We start from the raw sequence: 18,010 nt of genomic DNA, 5'->3' as shown, positions 1-18,010 counted from the left end.
TTTTTAAATATTTATTTTTTGCCTTTGCAATGCATAAGATGATACCTAGTATCTGAGACTTTTAAAACATATCCAGTGGAAGAATACCCCGATACCTCATTAGAGTCTCAGTCCTCACCTTCTGTTTTAGAGTGCCACAAGCTAAACAATGCAAAATATATGCAGTAAGCGTTTAGGAACAAAGTATAAACAAAGTACACCTAATATATGAGTTGAATGGTCGAGCAATGTGGTGTCCTCATTTGTGACTGAGAAAGCATTTTTGTGTAAATGAAACAGCTAATTCCAGTCCCTTACCCTTCTTCTTTGTGAGCACACAAGCCCGTAGGGTATAGATTTATCACAAAGTAAGGGGGACATTTTTGTGGGAGCCCCTTGTTAAAACACTGGCACCACATAACTGGTTTGGTCCTTGACCTTTTACCCTTTCTTGTCTGACTGTACTTCGGTCTTGAACCTCAGCCACCCCATTCACTCTGATGTCGCTCAGTCTACTCAAAGGACTTTAGCAGGAGTTTTGTCTGTGTAAGGAGTGTAGGATGGTGCCCCTAGCATTTAATTTGCTTTGTTTAATACATCAAGTCCTCACTGTATGTAAATGTACAGTCCCAAGCAAGCTGAAGGTTTCACAACAATAAAAAGTTATTTTTATGGACAACTGCAGCACAGTGTGGCAGGGCCCCCTTGGCTTCTGCCCCTGCTAGGCTCACAAAGTCACTCTGAGATCCTGGGTTTTGTAACCACTGGTGCACTTTATTCTCCGGCTTGTTCCCACCACCATTTCACCATGTACAAGTAACCCTTCACCATCTGCAGGCAGGAGGAAGGGGAGAGCTATCTCTCTACTTCCATTCCCTGCCTTTTTCCTTTTCTCTTGCTCTCCCCTGGCTTCCTTCCCCTGAGGCTTTTATGCACCCCCAGGCTAATTACTGTAAGTAGCAGCTGTCTCCACCTCCCCAATTAGGGCCAGGTTACCTCCAGCCCACTCTAATTTGTTCCCCTAACGAGGAGCAGGCGTGACAGAGGGCTGGATCTGCAACCCTTTGCCCAGCTCCCTGTCACAACAACAAATTTTTAATTTTTACCATTTGTTGAAAGAATAGAAGAGCTGCAGATTAAGCTAAGAATCAATGATGAAAAGGATCCCCATATTTTAAGGATTGTTTTTTTTTTTTAAATTAAATTGCTGAATTTCAGGTCTTCAAAAGAAAAGTGGTGGGAAAAGGTTAAAAAACATGTTCAAAAGAACCATTTTGCAGAAAGTCTCTTACATAATTTGAGCACAATTTGTGCAAAAAGCCTGAGGCTTATTTCAATACTTATGGACTTCCTTACCACGACCCCAAGACAAAGGATCTTCCTTTATAAATAAATAAATTAATGGAGATATCCTATCTCCTAGAACTGGAAGGGACTTTGAAAGGTCATTGAGTCCAGTCCCCTGCCTTCACTAGCAGGACCAAGTACTGATTTTGCCCCAGGTCCCTAAGTGGCCCCCTCAAGGATTGAACTCACAACCCTGGGTTTAGCAGGCCAATGCTCAAACCACTGAGCTATCCCACCCCCCCCTTTAGTCTCTTTAGAATGCTGTTAGTAATTTTCAGGCATATCTCATGTGTTTTAACTGTTGAGTCAAGCAACACATGCAACACAAAGGCCAATGGTGCTAAGTAAAAAACAACCCAGATTCATTTTGAAGTTAGCATTTCATTGCTTTTTACTCTTTTACGCTTTACTGGTCAGATCCCAAAACCCATTGGCCTGTGATAAGGTCCAGCAAATCCACCATGTCTAGGAAGAACTCAAGGAACACCCGGCGGAGGCTAAGGAGGCCTACAAACAATATGCAGACTGCAAGAGACAGAAGGGGCTGGAATTCAAGACAGGCCAGAACAGAGGTGGCCAACCTGAGCCGGAGAAGGAGCCAGAATTTACCAATGCACATTGCCAAAGAGCCACAGTAATAAGTCAGCAGCTCCTCATCAGCTCCCCGCCCCCCATTCCCAGCGCCTCCTGCCCACCAGCAGTGGGCAGCCGATCAGCGCCTCCCTCTCCCTCCCCGCACCTCCCAATCAGCTGTTTCGTGGTGTGCAGAAGGCTCGGAGGGGGAGGAGCGAGGGCATGGCAGGCTCAGGGGAGGGGGTGGAGTCTGTGGCAGAGCCAGGGGTTGAGCAGTGAGCACCCCCCCAGCACATCGGGGCTGGAGCTACAGGCGCCAACTTTCCAGAGTCGGTGCCTATACAAGGAGCTGCATGTGGCTCCGGAGCCACAGGTTGGCCACCCCTGGGCCAGAAGGTTTGGCTATCAACCAAACATCTCCACACCACTAGATCATCCCATAAAGTAGATCACCAATATCTCATACAGTTTCAAATTTGCCAGCTAATTAGCACTGTCCCCGTTAAACTCTGCTTGCACAGGTCACTCAAAATACACCGCATTTGCAACATCTCTCTTCAGAAGCCCTTCATAGAAAACATTTCCAAGCCGAATGCAACCACTCTCTGACACCTGTCCAGGTCCAGGTCCAGGTCCAGGAAGACCCCATGATCAAGCAGGTAAATTACATTCGAGTGATTGCACATGTGCATGCCACTGTAGGCATGTACATATCCTGAGCACAGTCACCAGAAATTTTTTCCCTCAGTGGTACTCATCAGGACGGCTCAAGTGCCCTCTGGTGCCACGCGCTCATAGCACCGGTGTAAAGGGCCCAGCCGACCCTGCACCCCGGCAGTTCCTTCTTACTGCCCATGACAGCTGCTGGAACTGTTCTCCTTGCTTCGGCAAGTTTTCTCAAGTGATCTGCATGAAAAAGGACCAGGAGGCCAGGCTGAAGTTTTTATGTATAGAGGCAGCACTGAGACCTTCCTCTGAGCCCAGCTGGTCGGACTTGGGAACTGAGAACCTCAGCGTCCCGGAGAACAGTCCTGCGAACCGAAAAACCACTTACACGCCCCTGATCTAATAGAGGCTTTCAACAAAAGCAACTAAAAAAAAAAAAGGGAGTTGCCTGGAAATACGATAGGGTCACCAATGGGGGAAATAGGGCGTGACATAAGGAGCAGCAAGTCTAAAATCTGGGTCTGCAGATTCCCCAGGTAGGGACAGCCTCCACCTAGCAGCTCTGGCTGTGGAAATACTCAGCAGGTCATGAGCCTCAAGAGCCCACACACACACACACACACACACAAACACACACCTTGCCACTCATGGAGGGCCTGATTGTGCTCAGGAATTGCAAAGGTCCTGCCAATCTATCCTCAAAGAAAAAAAGTCACTAGTAATTTCAAATCACTGATGTGTAAGTTATGTTCTTTTATAAGGCTAAACCAAATACATACAGAAATCATATCATGCAGCTATGCCAATTACATTATTTCTTACAGATCAGTCCTGCTGCTAGGATATACACCTATACCCCGATAGAACACGAATTCGGATATAATGCAGTAACGCAGCGTTCCGGGGGGCGGGGCTGTGCACTCCAGTGGATCAAAGCAAGTTCGATATAATGCGGTTTTACCTATAACGCGGTAAGATTTTTTGGCTCCCGAGGACAGCGTTATATCGGGGTAGAGGTGTAGTCCCAATATCTGGTTAGTAATTCTAATAACTAAAGTTCTTAGTGCTCCATGATTCAGCACCAGCCTCTGCTGGGGATGCACGATATAACCTCCTGAATTCCCTTCCAATCCTATATTTCTATTATTCAATTTGGTAACACATTGCTATACCAAATTAGGCATGCAGAGGGGACATATAATATTGTTTTTTGGTGGCTTTACAAATAGGTATCCATGAAGACACTAGGGTAAAAATTGGGGAGGAAATAAAGGGTTACATAAGTATTTTGAAGACAAACTTTTATAGTTGTTGGGATGTGCTAGCTGCACTCTCAAAATCCTCTTGTAGATCTGCTTGCAAAACTCTTGATAAACTGCCACGTAGACATATCCTCAAATAACACTGTTCATATTGAACAACTATATTGTTCAGGCACTGCTGTTAATAAAAACCTCATCATCATCAGCCATCACCTGCCATAGCAGTATATTATTCCCTGACAGGCAGATTATGCTTCTTTGGGCAAATTACTGTCTTTTTTACAAGGGTAATTGGTGGTGCTGTATCAAAGGGCTTGACATTGGGCACACTTAGTTTAACAGCTGCCTCTGGGCTCAGTCATTTATAGGCATGATATTGGATTTCCCATCTATGTGAAGAACATACAGATTTGTTTATTATTTAAGACCACAGATCCTAAGTAGGTTAATTCCATATTGACAAAATGCCTTGCAGACAATGGCATGGCTGATTTAGTTGTCTTCAACTACATTTAGCTAAAACAGAGTTAGTTCTGACTGACTTTCCTTTTGGCTCCATGCCTCAATTCCTGATAAAAATACACTCAGTTAATGATTTCCATGAAGGGAAAACGCGGTCTTTGATTCTGAGCTGTCCTTTGAACACAATGCTCACCACATTATTAAGATTTTATGTTATCATTTGAAAAACCACTGCACCATGTTTATCCTTGTTGGGATCCAAAAACATTGTTCAGTCTTTTATCTTTTCCAGACCAGACTCTTGTAATGCATTACTTGCCTGTTTATCAAATAGATGGATTAACAAAGTTCAGCTTGTACTGAACTGATCTGCCAGTGTACTATACTACATGGAAAATAATCAGGAACATATATTCTTGTTCTTGACCCTTTCGTACTATTTATTCATAAAATAAAATGACTTTTAAAGATTCTGCTGTTGAACTACACCACTCTATATGCCCAATGCCAAGTTCCAGTCACAAAGAGGCAAATGCTGATTGGGTAGCTGATGGAGCATTTTGTCAACAGTCTCCAAATTTTGTAACAAGCAATACAGTATTTTAAATCTGTAGGATATTGCAGTTTCCCTGTTTCTAAATAGGAAAGAAAAACCAAACATTTGCTTTGTGCTGATTTTTCTTAAGAATCCTTACAGTTTAAGTCTCTTAAATATATTCTGCCAACAATTACAGTCCTTACATTTTTGGTTGCCACTTGAATCTGAAGTCAACCCGGCTTGAAAGAAACAGCAACAGTAAAATTAATTTCTGACAAGAAAGCTTTGTCCCAGATCTTATCCTCTCTTTCTCCTTCTCAGAAGGTCAAATATAACTTAATATTCTATCCTATAACTGGAAAATATAAATAGCTTACTGCTATCATTTAGATTCCTTTTAAATTCCGTTTATTACAACCCTGCTTTTGTTTTCAGTATATGAAAACCAAGTTAAGATGTGATTTACACACAAAGAGATGGTGCCTCTTGAGAAGCACCTTTACCACCTATTGACGTTACCACCACTGTTGTGCCCAAAAACATTGATCTTGCATGATCGCTGATTAGGATTTGAACAGTTTCAACTGGCACAGTCTCAGTGAAATTAACATACAGAGATGGGATACTCTCTTCTCTATTCTGTGAATAGGATTTACATTCAGCAGCATTCATTAATGACATGATACCAAAGGGCAAGCCTTGACATAAAGCGGACACCTAATACCATCTCATTCGGAAAGTATTTTGTTTCCAGAGATGCCATGCATCCACATTGGCATCCCAAAGTGAGACTAACTGCATGAACATACACATAGAAGCTAAAGTCTATTGTACCATAGTCTAGATATAAAAGTGGGAATGATGTCTTTATCCACAGCAGAGATAGCATTCATATTTGCAAGAAGCAAGCAAAACTGGTTTTCTGCTTACGCAAGTTCTAAACTACCAGAAGAGTGGAAGTATTTTCTCTCTGACCAGGATCTGTTTCAGAAAGGTGGAGACTAAGACACGGGGCCAATAGGTGTTGGTTTGTTTGTTTGGGTGAGTCCCACAGTAGCATCAGAATCTCAGGAACTGTGATATTAATCACTGAGCCTACTGTCAGCTCTGAAGTGTATGGTCTCCATGCAACCCCTTGTCTTCTTACTTGTGCTTAAGATCAACCTCCAGAATATGGAGAGAAAGAGCAGTGACATCCATACTTTCCAGTTAGTCTTCCTTAGCTCCCATAATGATCATTCCATCGATGTGTGTACGCTCATATAACATAGTATTACAGCATTATGAAAGTATATTAAGTATATTGTTCTTGGATCCTTAGCCCTTATTCTGTTACCTAGTTTAAGAATCTTAGGCCTGGTCTACACTAGGCGTTTATGTCGAATTTAGCGCCGTTACATCGAATAAACCCTGCACCCGTCCACACCACGAAGCTATTTAGTTCGACATAGAGGTCTCTTAAATTCGACTTCTGTACTCCTCCCCAACGAGGGGAGTAGCGCTAAATTCGACACGGCCATATCGAATTAGGCTAGGTGTGGATGGAAATCGACGCTAATAGCTCCGGGAGCTATCCCACAGTGCACCACTCTGTTGACGCTCTAGACAGCAGTCCGAGCTCGGATGCTCTGACCAGCCATACAGGAAAAGCCCCGGGAAAATTTGAATTCCTTTTCCTGTCTGGGCAGTTTGAATCTCATTTCCGGTTTGGACATCGTGGCGAGCTCAGCAGCACTGGCAACGATGCAGAGCTCTCCAGCAGAGATGGCCGTGCAATCTCAGACTAGAAAGAGGGCCCCAGCATGGACTGATCGGGAAGTCTTGGATCTGATCGCTGTGTGGGGAGATGAGTCCGTGCTTTCCGAGCTGCGCTCCAAAAGACGGAATGCAAAGATCTATGAGAAGATCTCTAAAGCCATGGCAGAGAGAGGATACAGCCGGGATGCAACGCAGTGCCGCGTGAAAATCAAGGAGCTGAGACAAGGCTACCAGAAGACCAAAGAGGCAAACGGACGCTCTGGAGCCCAGCCCCAGACATCCCATTTCTACGAGGCACTGCATTCCATCCTAGGTGCGGCCGCCACCACTATCCCACCAGTGACCGTGGACTCTGAGGACGGGATATTGTCCACTGCCGGTTCCTCTGACATGTTAGTGGACGGGGAAGATGAGGAAGGAGATGAGGAGGACGAGGCAGTCGACAGCGCTTGCAACGCTGATTTCCCCGACAGCCAGGATCTCTTCATCACCCTCACAGAGATCCCCTACCAACCGTCCCCAGCCGTTAACCCGGACACAGAATCAGGGGAAGGATCATCCAGTAAGTGTTTTAAACATGTAAACATTTATTTTTAACAGAACAGGAATATTAAGAATATTAACAATGGGTTGTGCATGATTACTTTGCCCTAGGCGCTTAACGTTTCAGTCTTGGGCAGTGCAACTATTTTAAAAAAATCTAACAATGTCCAGTTTTGCATGATTGTTCTGCCCAAGCCGCTCTACTGTTTAGTCCCTGCCATTGCAGCTACAGTAAAATGCGGTCTACATGTCCGAGGATAGAGCAGAAATCCTCCTGGGACATCTCGACGAAGCTCTCCTGGAGGTAATTGGAAAGCCTTTGCATCAGGTTCCTGGGGAGAGCGGCCTTATTGGGTCCTCCGTGGTATGAAACGTTTCCGCGCCAGGAGACCATCAGGTACTCCGGGATCATTGCCCTGCAGAGCATGGCGGCATACGGCCCTGGTCTTTGCAGGCTTTCCCGAAGCATTCTTTCTTTATCTCTGTCTGAGACCCTCATCAGGGTGATGTCGCTCATGGTGACCTGCTTTGAATTAGGTAGGGGAATGTTAGTATTGGGACTGCTTGCCCGTTCCTTTACAGAACTGTAACCGCCAGTTTACAGCCACGCGGTTGATGCGGGAGAGGGGCGGCATACAGGGATCTTTCCCTGGGACAGCCGCGAGGGGGTGGGACAGGGGCAGAGTTGATGCTTGCCGGATTGCTGGCAGCAGGGACTGGCATTGCTTTCAATGTGAAAGGAGGCCAGTGCTACTATTAAAGTTTTAAGCAGCCACAAGTCTACGGCTTACCATGTCTGCCTGCTACACAAATTCCGGTGTCCTGCCCCGCTTCTCAGATCGGCAGTGCAAGACCCCAGGCACTGAATGCGAGGGCCAAAAATTGGACCTTGTCCTGAGTGCACATGTGATAGGTGCTGTGCATGGTCTTGTGAACAAAGAACATAGTCTTTCTCTGTGAACAACTACATTTATCTTTCTGAGGAATTCACTCCCTTTTTCCCATTCCCACAGCCACATCTGCGACTGTCTCCCAACCCAGCCTGGCATCACACTCCCAGAGGCTAGCGCAGATTAGGAGGAGGAAGAAGAGGACGCGGGAGGACATGTTCTCGGAACTAATGGGCTGCTCCCGAGCCCAGGCAGCACAGCAGACCCAGTGGAGGGAGAACTTGTCCCAAATGCACCGGTCACACATGGAACGGGAGGAGAGGTGGCGGCAGGAAGACCAGCAGGCGACTCAAACGCTGCTTGGACTAATGAGGGAGCAAACGGACACGCTCCGGCGCCTTGTGGATGTTCTGCAGGAACGGAGGCAGGAGGACAGAGCCCCACTGCAGTCCATCTGTAACCGCCCTCCCCCGCCACCAAGTCCCATACCCCCCTCACCCAAAGTACAAAGAAGGAGGGGCGGCAGAGTCCGTGAAAACTCTCACTCCACCCCTGCAGACTGCTCAAGCACCAGAAGGCTCTCATTCCCCAAAATTTGAAAAGTCCTTTCCTTCCCGCCTCACCCAAGCGCCCGTCCAAGTTTCACCCCCCAGTTTCATGTGTGGTTGTTAATAAAAAATACGTTTCTGTTCATTACTGTTTCCATCATGTTCTTTAGAGGAGAGTCTGTCTGAAGGGGGGGAAGGGGGTTGGTAATTGGACAGGACAGCAGCAGGGCACACACACAGTGCAGTCACTAGTTACCCTGGTCAGTCTGGGAGGTGGTTTTCATGTTCTGGGGAGGGGGGGGTTGCTCTGTGACTTCGTGGGGGGGGAGGGCAGTTACAGATCTTACGCAGCGGTCCTTATCCTGGATCACAGAGCCACGCAGCAGGGGATCTGTAACCCTCCTCCCCCTGCCACAAAGTCACATAGCCACCACATACACGCAGTCCCCATCAGGAGGGCTGGCAGGCTCCGTTGAAACAAACAGTCCACCACTGCGGAGCCTGTCATTCCTGCAGTTTAGAAGCGTCATTTGCATCAGTACACTACACCCGCTCCCCACCACAGTCTGCGTCCCAGCTTTAAAACATTCCCGCGAAAATAGTAATAAAGAAAACAGTGGCCATTAACAAAATAGAAGTCATTTTATTTTTAAAGGTGTGTTGGAAGGGGGTGAAGGAGGTATGTAACTGGAGAGGATAGTCAACATTGACTGGGTAAAGAAACGGGGGCAGGTTCAGCTTCTCTGTACACAAACTTAAAAGTCACAGGTTACCCTGCTCACTCAGGAACCTAGCTTTCAGAGCCTCCCGGATGCACAGCGCGTCCCGCTGGGCTCTTCTAATCGCCCGGCTGTCTGGCTGGGCGTAATCAGAAGCCAGGCTATTTGCCTCAACCTCCCACCCCGCCATAAAGGTCTCCCCCTTGCTCTCACAGAGATTGTGGAGCACACAGCAAGCTGCTATAACAACGGGGATATTGGTTTCGCTGAGATCACAGCGAGTCAGTAAGCTTCTCCATCTCCCCTTGAGACGGCCAAAAGCACACTCCACCACCATTCTGCACTTGCTCAGCCGGTAGTTGAAGAGTTCTTTTTCAGTGTCCAGAGCGCCAGTATAGGGCTTCATGAGCCAGGGCATTAGCGGGTAGGCTGGGTCCCCGAGGATCACTGTAGGCATCTCCACATCCCCAAGAGTTATTTTGTGATCCGGGAAGTAAATACCTTCCTGCAGCCGTCTAAACAGACCAGAGTTCCTGAAAACGCGAGCGTCATGAACCTTGCCCGGCCATCCGATGTTGATGTTTGTAAAACGTCCCCAATGGTCCACCAGTGCTTGCAGCACCATTGAAAAGTAGCCCTTTCTGTTAATGTACTGGCTGGCCTGGTGGTCCGGTCCCAGGATAGGGATGTGAGTTCCATCTATAGCCCCACCGCAGTTTGGGAATCCCATCGCGGCGAAGCCATCTATGATGACCTGCGCGTTTCCCAGGGTCACTACCTTTGAGAGCAGTACCTCAACGATTGCGTTGGCTACTTGCATCACAACAACCCCCACGGTAGATTTGCCCACGCCAAAGTGGTTCGCAACTGACCGGTAGCTGTCCGGCGTTGCAAGCTTCCAGAGGGCTATGGCCACTGGCTTCTGGACAGTCAGGGCTGCTCGCATCCGGGTGTCATTGCGCTTCAGGGCAGGGGACAGCAACTCACAAAGTTCCATGAAAGGCCCCTTCCGCATGTGAAAGTTTCGCAGCCACTGGGATTCATCCCAGACCTGCAGCACTATGCGGTCCCACCAGTCCGTGCTTGTTTCCCGGGCCCAGAATCGCCGTTCCACAACATCCACATGACCCATTGTCACCGTGATGTCCTCGGCGCTGGGTCCCGTGCTTTCTGACAGGCCTGTGCTACTCTCAGACTTCAGGCCCTCACCGCGGTGCCGTAGCCTCCTCGCCCAATTTATCTGCATCTGCCTCTGGGAAAGGTGGATGATAAGCTGCGAGGCGTTGACAACGGACACAACTGCAGCGATGGTCGCAGCGGGCTCCATGCTCGCAGTGCTGTGGCGTCCGCGCTGTCACTGACCAGAAAAGTGCGCGAACTGATTTCCCGCTGGCGATTTCAGGGAGGGAGGGCGGTAGTGACGGACGGATGACGACAGTTACCCAAAAGCACCCTCGACACATTTTTTTACCCAGAAGGCATTGGCGGCTCGACCCAGAATTCCAATGGGCAGCGGGGACTGTGGGAACTGTGGGATAGCTGCCCACAGTGCACCGCTTCCAATGTCGACGCTTTCCCCGTTAGTGTGGACTCACAAAGTCGAATTACTGTCCTTAGTGTGGACACACACGTTCAACTTTGCAATATCGATTCCACATATTCGATTTAAGTGAAATCGAACTACTCTCGTAGTGTAGACATACCCTTAGTTTTACTCATAGCTGGAAAGGGATTGAGGTTTTGACTGGTTTTGTTACCTTGTTATCCCCCTTCTTGTTTGTCTAGTTTTTCCCCTCATGTTCCCTTCCACATCCATAACCAGGAGAGACTGTTGTGCCCATGGGACCAGGATAGAAGGTATACAAGGGAAAAGTACTACTTCCTTGGCATGCTCTCCTCTTTCCCTATTCCCCTATGGGCCTCCAGCTCTACAGATAGGATGGGGAAAGGGTTTAAAGATTGCTCTCAATTTATTTTCGTGAAGAGCAGGTAGCAAACTAGAGAAAAGGAAGAAGAAAGGAAAAGCCAGCTAGGGGGTATAAAAATGCTTTAATTTTGTTCATGGTTATCTTGCTGGTCTGTGCCAGAGAAAGAGAAGACTCCGTAACTTGTGTGGGAGCAGACCAAACACAGAAAGAATGTTGGATAGTAGTTATGTCAGATCAGACTAGTGGCCCATTTACTCCACTATCATGTCGCGGAGAGTAAATAGTACTGATGATTAAGAGAAAGGCACAAGAAACCCTGCAATTGGCAGTTATGGTATAGCCTGCTAACAGAAAAGTTTCCTCCTAATTCCTATTAAATAAAGGTTGGTTTATTCCCTGAAAAAATGTCAGTTGATATTCCTTCCAAAACTCATTCTCACGCTCTTAATCTCCTTGCTTTGTGATTATAGATGATCCCATTATCCATATAAATGTTGACCTTTTTTAAAATCCTGCTTAGCTCTTGGCCTTAGTGATATCTTGTAGCAGTGAGTTCCATAAGCAAATTGTGCATTGTGTTGAAAGCCAACCAAAGGAAACATTTTTTTCAGCTAGCTGCTTTTCAGTTCCATTGACTGTCCCTTTGTTCTTGTATTATGAGAAAGCGTTGAGAGAAGTGCCTGACCTAACTTGTCTATACTACTCATTTTATATATCTTTATCATGTCCTTCCATATCCATCTCCTCTCTAAAATTAAAGACCCAATCTTTTCAGTCTTTCTACATGCAGAAGGTCTTCCATTTCTCTAGTTGCTCGTTGCCAATCTCTGAATCCAATTTTTTCTGTAGATGAAGTAGTGTTCTTGTCTAGTCACTCTAAGTGGGGGGTTCCCATTAATGTATATAATTTTTCTATATTATTCTCCATCCTACTCCTTAGTCACACTAACATTGTTTGCTTTACAATAGATTTAATAGCTGTAGCAACTCCACTTGATGAAAATTTCCAAACTGTCCTCAGAATCCCAAAATTTTTATTTTTCACCTACATCTTCTGTTTGCCACTGACTTGCTGAGTGATAGTGGACAAGTTACTTAACCCGTCTAAGAAGACAAAAGAAAAACTAAATTTATTCTGGAAAATGCCAATATTAAGCAGCTATTTTCTATGTATACTGTAACTCCAAGGTAAAAAGCTATGTATCACAAAGAACAAGTTTCACCATCTTAATGATTACTTATGAAAAGAAGAAATTGTTTACTGTTAGGGTAAAACTATTTTAAACACTTGAGGGAGGGATTTGTAAATGAGTTTGAGATAGTATCTTTAGAGCAGACAGCATACAGAGTAAAAGCATTTTATATGCATCTTTTACACTTCAATTCATACAGTAAGTTCATTGACTAATTAGAGTGACAGGTAAAATATTACATACAGACATTAAATATATTCACTGCACTAAAATACATATTTATTTTTACACATACACAAAACCATATACATGCACACACGGAGCCATACAGCACTTATTGGTATTTTACATGTTCACAAAAAGTGTTAAAAGAATGTTATTCAGATGAGGGGAATGTTTACATGGACATGTGAATTATGACTTTAAAAACACCTCCATCAAAAAAACCTATTCTAACTTCACAGATTTTAGCTCAGAAGGCAAAGTTTATGCAAATGTTGGGTGACAAACAAGCTTCATGTCAGCAACTAACACCAAGCAATAGCTTTTCAAGGCTAAGCATTCACACTTATACAGCTAGCTGCTTTGCTAATGCAGTAATACAAAATAATGGTAGAAGGCGCCCAATAACCTTGGTTAGATTCACTGTAAATGCTGAGAGACAGCTTAACCACAGAGCTAGTGAAGAGAATTCTATGTTGAAAAACTTTAAAGGAATGGGCTGCATATGTCTATTCCTGTAAATGCTTTCCCCAAAGTGTGTGTGGGTGGTGGTGTTTTTTAAACCCACCTTTATGACTGGGGGAGGAGAGGGGACAGATTTTCTCAATATTGTTTAACGGGATCAACAAAGGGGTGTTCAACAAATGCTGCTTTATTTCCCCCACACACACAATGCTGCAAGTCTGCTGTAGTCTAAGCAAACAGCATTTTTCAGACTGGTAGTATAAGGAGCATTTTCTTGTTTATATATAAAAAGTTAAATACAAATCCAGGACAATTGACCGGATCACGATTATTAATTAAAGCTATTGCATTTTGTCACATCTATTGAAAGATACTATGCTCTAGGCTTTTGTTAGAATATATAGTAGTTGTCATTTTACTTTCTTGGAAATTTGATAGTTTTGCCTATGGTAAAGATTATATACCACCTGTTAAAAAACCAGGTTCCAACTTTTATTTTAAATGAATATTTAATTTGACAATTTTGTTCCTTTATACAAAACTGCAAATTCCCATAATAAAATAAAAAATTAAGATATTTACTTAGTATTAGTTAGTAAATGAGCTCTGAATTAATGCAAAACATTTTGCAATATGGGTGACAATGGGGATTACGAGATTTCATGGTTCACAAATAATTAAAAACAGCACTACATAAAAAACAAGCAAGGGTTTCCTGTACTCAGAGTTTCCTGACTTGCTTAATTTGATCATAATAGCAAATATTATTCTATTATGTGTATATTTTCTAAAAGGCCTCTAAATATCACAACTGTAATATCAAATACTCACACATATAAAAGTACACTGACAAGTACAAGTAAAGTATGTTCTTATTGGCTCTTAACCTACACAAACTGTTTAAACAAGGTGACATGGCTGGACTTCTTTCAGTTTGGATCAGTTCAACTGACTATTGGAAGCAATCATCTTTGATGCATTCATACTAACCATGCACAATTTAGCAATCTGCCTTCAAATTACTATGCAAACAAGCCTATTGAAAATACGTATTTTCAGTGATAAGAGTCCCAAAGACAAGTTTTTCTCCCCCTTCCTCCAGTTGGACCTAATCCTTAGGGTCACTGTTCTCTTTGCCAAAAAGGCACACAAAGATGACTAAACATTAATCTGGAGTATCAAATATTGGAGTATTAAATGAACACTATCTGTGTTAAATTCACACCTTTTGCAAACAAACTATTTAGTCAATTTTTTCCTTAATCCCACATTAAAAATATCCCTCATTTTAGAAGCATTCATTTTTCATTGATTAGAGAGTCAGATTAGACACAGTTAATATTAACCCTAGTTAACAGATTAAGTTTTCCAATTTACTTAGAATATTAAAGATGCACTTATCCTGATTTCCTCCCCAGACCTGATCAGCTACAATTCTAAGTTTAGCAAGTAAAAATAACTGACATTAGGTATTGGAATATACAAGCAATGCATCTATCAGGAAAGGAAATTTCTCAACTGATAGTTGCAGAGATTAATCTTATTATACAAAAGACTGCTGATAATAAAAAGGGTTTGCCTCACTCCAGTCTGAAAATGCACATTCTAGAGAGCAGTGCAGGATGCACAAGACAAATCAGATAAATAGCTATACTTGGCAATTTATATTCAAAGAGTAATCTAGTTTTCCCCAAACATATGCAGACTGTTCGGATGATAAAAGCTGCAGAGAAAAAGAAGACAGAAAAAGAGAAAACATATCAGCAGACTGCACCTCCGTCTCTTTAGCTGGGCTGATCACCGTCTGTACTTCCAAGGAGCAGTTTGCCCTCTTGACCGCGAAGTAAAAAGGGTAATCCTTGGCCACCATTGTGGCTGCAGGAGCAGCAGTTTCGGATGTCACAGCTGATTCTATCGGAGTGCAAAATTCAAAGAAAGCGGAGTCTCCCTTCCACGGCGCCCAGCAGTTCAGTAATTGAAAGACCCCGCACTAGGTTTCTGATAGCACAGCATAACCTATGCAACTGTTGGTCTCGAATAAGGCAGGAAAAAGACAAGCTCCCTGTGTCAGTCAAGAGTAACGCAACACAGCTTATTACTAAACTAAAACCCGCCCACTAGCCCAGGATGGGGGAGGGGATGGGGGAGAAATATTCAGCTGAATCAGTGGAAAGGAGCAAATTATTTAAACTCACACAGTTAGCTACCAGTGGAAAACACTTAGAGAAAATTATGCTATTTTCAGCAGAACATTACTCATCTTCTCTCCTACACCTTTACTCACCGCTGGCTATGCGTCATCAACGTTAAATGACATAAATATGAATTTTAATTTGACATTATCCCAGCTTGTTCCTTGCAGGATAACTTGCAATTTAATTAGTATCTCTTTGTTGGGTCCTCCAGACAGTATAGTATTAACCATCAAATGCAGAGTTTTATTGTCCGAAATAAAATCCTAGTTTTATTAATTTCCTATGGATTATGTCAGCTGAATTTATGTTATGTGGTGTGTAAGGGCACTAATTCCAATCTAGGAGAACGGGTGGGGTTAAAAAGTATCACAACATAGCCTTATAGCATGTGATATTTTTCAGTTTTTATTAGTCCAGCTTGTTGCTTTTTCCTGTTTGGCAGGGAGTAGGTTTGTTTTCTTTTTAATTACGCTCTGCATCCATTGTTTACGCAGAGAACTCCCCCCCCCCATTGTAGCAGACTGGGGAAGTGGAAAAGTACGTTTGCCTGATTTGTTATACAGTACGATTCAGTGTATAGGCAGCCAAGTGGTTCCATTTGATCTTTACTACAGTACAAGGTAGTGAAAATTGCCTGAAAAAAGAGAGGAAGTGTCAGGGGCCGTCTTGTTACAAGAGGAGTATGGGATCTGTCTGACAAAGGAGACAAGGAAACGGAAGCTGTGACTAGGAAGTTGAGGGAGGGGAAAGAGAACACTTAAGAGCAATTTCGGACACGGAGGAGGAATGCTATGAGGAGATAACTTTATTAGAGAAACTGTGTTTTCAAGGAGGGTTATAGGAATACATGAGAATTTTTTAATTATTTTCTCCAAAATTTGATAAACAGGTATTAGTGCCTTCACAATTTAAGCTCTTTGTGGGAGTTACTCTTATTTGCTCAGCACATATTACCCACTTTAGAGTGCTGTGTACATCTATGGGGCTTTATGAATAAATAGTAAAAATAATAAATAATGGAGAGGTTGGGGTCATAGTGTTAGCCTGAGAAATTTAGCATTGTGCTAAAGGACCATATGCAGATCCAGCACTGGGAATTTGGAGTTGTTAATTACTAGTACTCAACTAGGGACTATTAGGATATAGTGAGGGCCATGAGATCATTTAACAAAGAAGCACCTGTAACATTAGAAGGAAAAGGAAAGAGTGATCAGCGCAAGAGAAGGTTACACCCTAGTAGTAAACTTAATCTATAATATGAACCAAATGCAGACTACAATGCATAGATCATGCAGAAACCAGAGGGCTAGTCTAGTTTATTCAGAAGACCCTTGCAGAAGAGAACAGGAAGTTTTTGTCTATGAAGTGTCATATACACATCTGATGTATAAATAATCTGGTATATTATAATTTAAATAATTTATAATTCTAGGCTGTACATGACAAAGTTGTAAAGTCCTCAGCAGTACTTTTATATGAAACACTATAAAAACATGAAAATATTTTAGTTTATGCAAAGGATTCCATGTGTTACTTGCTCCCTAAACTACAGGTCATGATTTTTTCTTCTATGATGGTGTTGTTTTACTTTTCAATAATTTGCTTTTACTGGGCCTCAGTGACAAGTTTGGGTGATATACTGTATCAACTGGTATTAGAAGATGTGTATTAGCACTTTGTTCCTTAGAAATCAAGTATATCAAACCCCAAAATATGTAGTTTTATGCCAGTCTAAGAAGCAGAAGTCCAGAGAGTACTGCAGCTGTTGTGCTATCCGGTGTCAGGCTGTAGAGGCCTTGATTTTAAATAATGCCTGTGTGTTTGTGTATGGGCTTGTGTGCTAACAATCAGCTTCACTTAAATCAATAAGACAAAGTGCCTTTCAGGAGTTGCTCTAAAAAACTCAGCATTCTAATCCTATAAAATGTTTCACAACATAAGCACTGTTTCATACAGGAAAACAGTCTACTGGTTCAGGGATTGAAATAATGAACTCTGGTTTACATTTCCAGGAAATGTGCCAGTACAAGGATTCTGTTTTTCCTCTACTGATCAGATTAGTGCACTGCAGTTTAAATGGCCTCTCCTGAGAGACAAGAAGAGACCATTTCAGCAGGGATGCAGTACCCTTACTGGTACAGGAATGGGAGACTCCTTCTATCAGTGTTTCAGAGTAGCCTTTTCATGGAAGGATAGATGATAATGATCTGTCAAAATCCAGAAGAGGATTTTTCAGACCTCTCAGATCTTTGGCTATTCTGGCAGACATAGTAAAGTTTCTATATAAAAACTGAAATCTGGACCCATAGTCTATGAATAGCACAATATTTTATAAACAATCTACCAAGTCAACATCATGATGCTACAATTCCAAGCAATTCTCAGGAAGAGAGAAGGAATATGTACAGCAAAGGCTTGGAAAACTTTGTGGGTATTACTGACCGGGTAGCCAGTCAGACTATTTCAGTTTTCTGTGTGTTCCTACATACATTTAATTATATAAGCTATTTCTAAATGGTCAATTACAAGCCCATTTTATAGGCTTGTTGCTTCTCTTCTAAAAAGGATGAGGACACAAAGTGACCGTATGTTCCTCAATCTACTCTTTTAATCTAGGAAAGGTATCCACTTTTAATATCTAGGTCACCCACTTGTTTAATCTTTTCAAACCCAATGAATGTACTTACATTTGTATTTTTAACAGCATGTGCCCATTGTCTAG

General features: G+C 43.3%; 1 protein-coding gene across 2 annotated transcripts in view; it reads right to left on the bottom strand.

Annotated features, from left to right (window-relative positions):
• Positions 1-15,152, bottom strand: part of ARHGEF3 (Rho guanine nucleotide exchange factor 3) — a 63,112-nt gene extending 47,960 nt beyond the window's left edge. For both annotated transcript variants that reach the window (XM_026650375.2, XM_029911189.1), the window contains exon 1: positions 14,868-15,152. In XM_026650375.2, the coding sequence (XP_026506160.1) occupies positions 14,868-14,963 (96 nt within the window). In that variant the 5' untranslated portion in view covers positions 14,964-15,152. The remainder of the gene's footprint in view (positions 1-14,867) is intronic.
• Positions 15,153-18,010: the final 2,858 nt, after the last annotated feature.

Source organism: Terrapene carolina, unplaced genomic scaffold, assembly GCF_002925995.2.
Source record: "Terrapene carolina triunguis isolate 2854851 unplaced genomic scaffold, T_m_triunguis-2.0 Scaffold89, whole genome shotgun sequence".
NCBI lineage: Eukaryota > Metazoa > Chordata > Testudines > Emydidae > Terrapene > Terrapene triunguis.
This window is presented reverse-complemented; position numbering and strand designations above follow the sequence as displayed.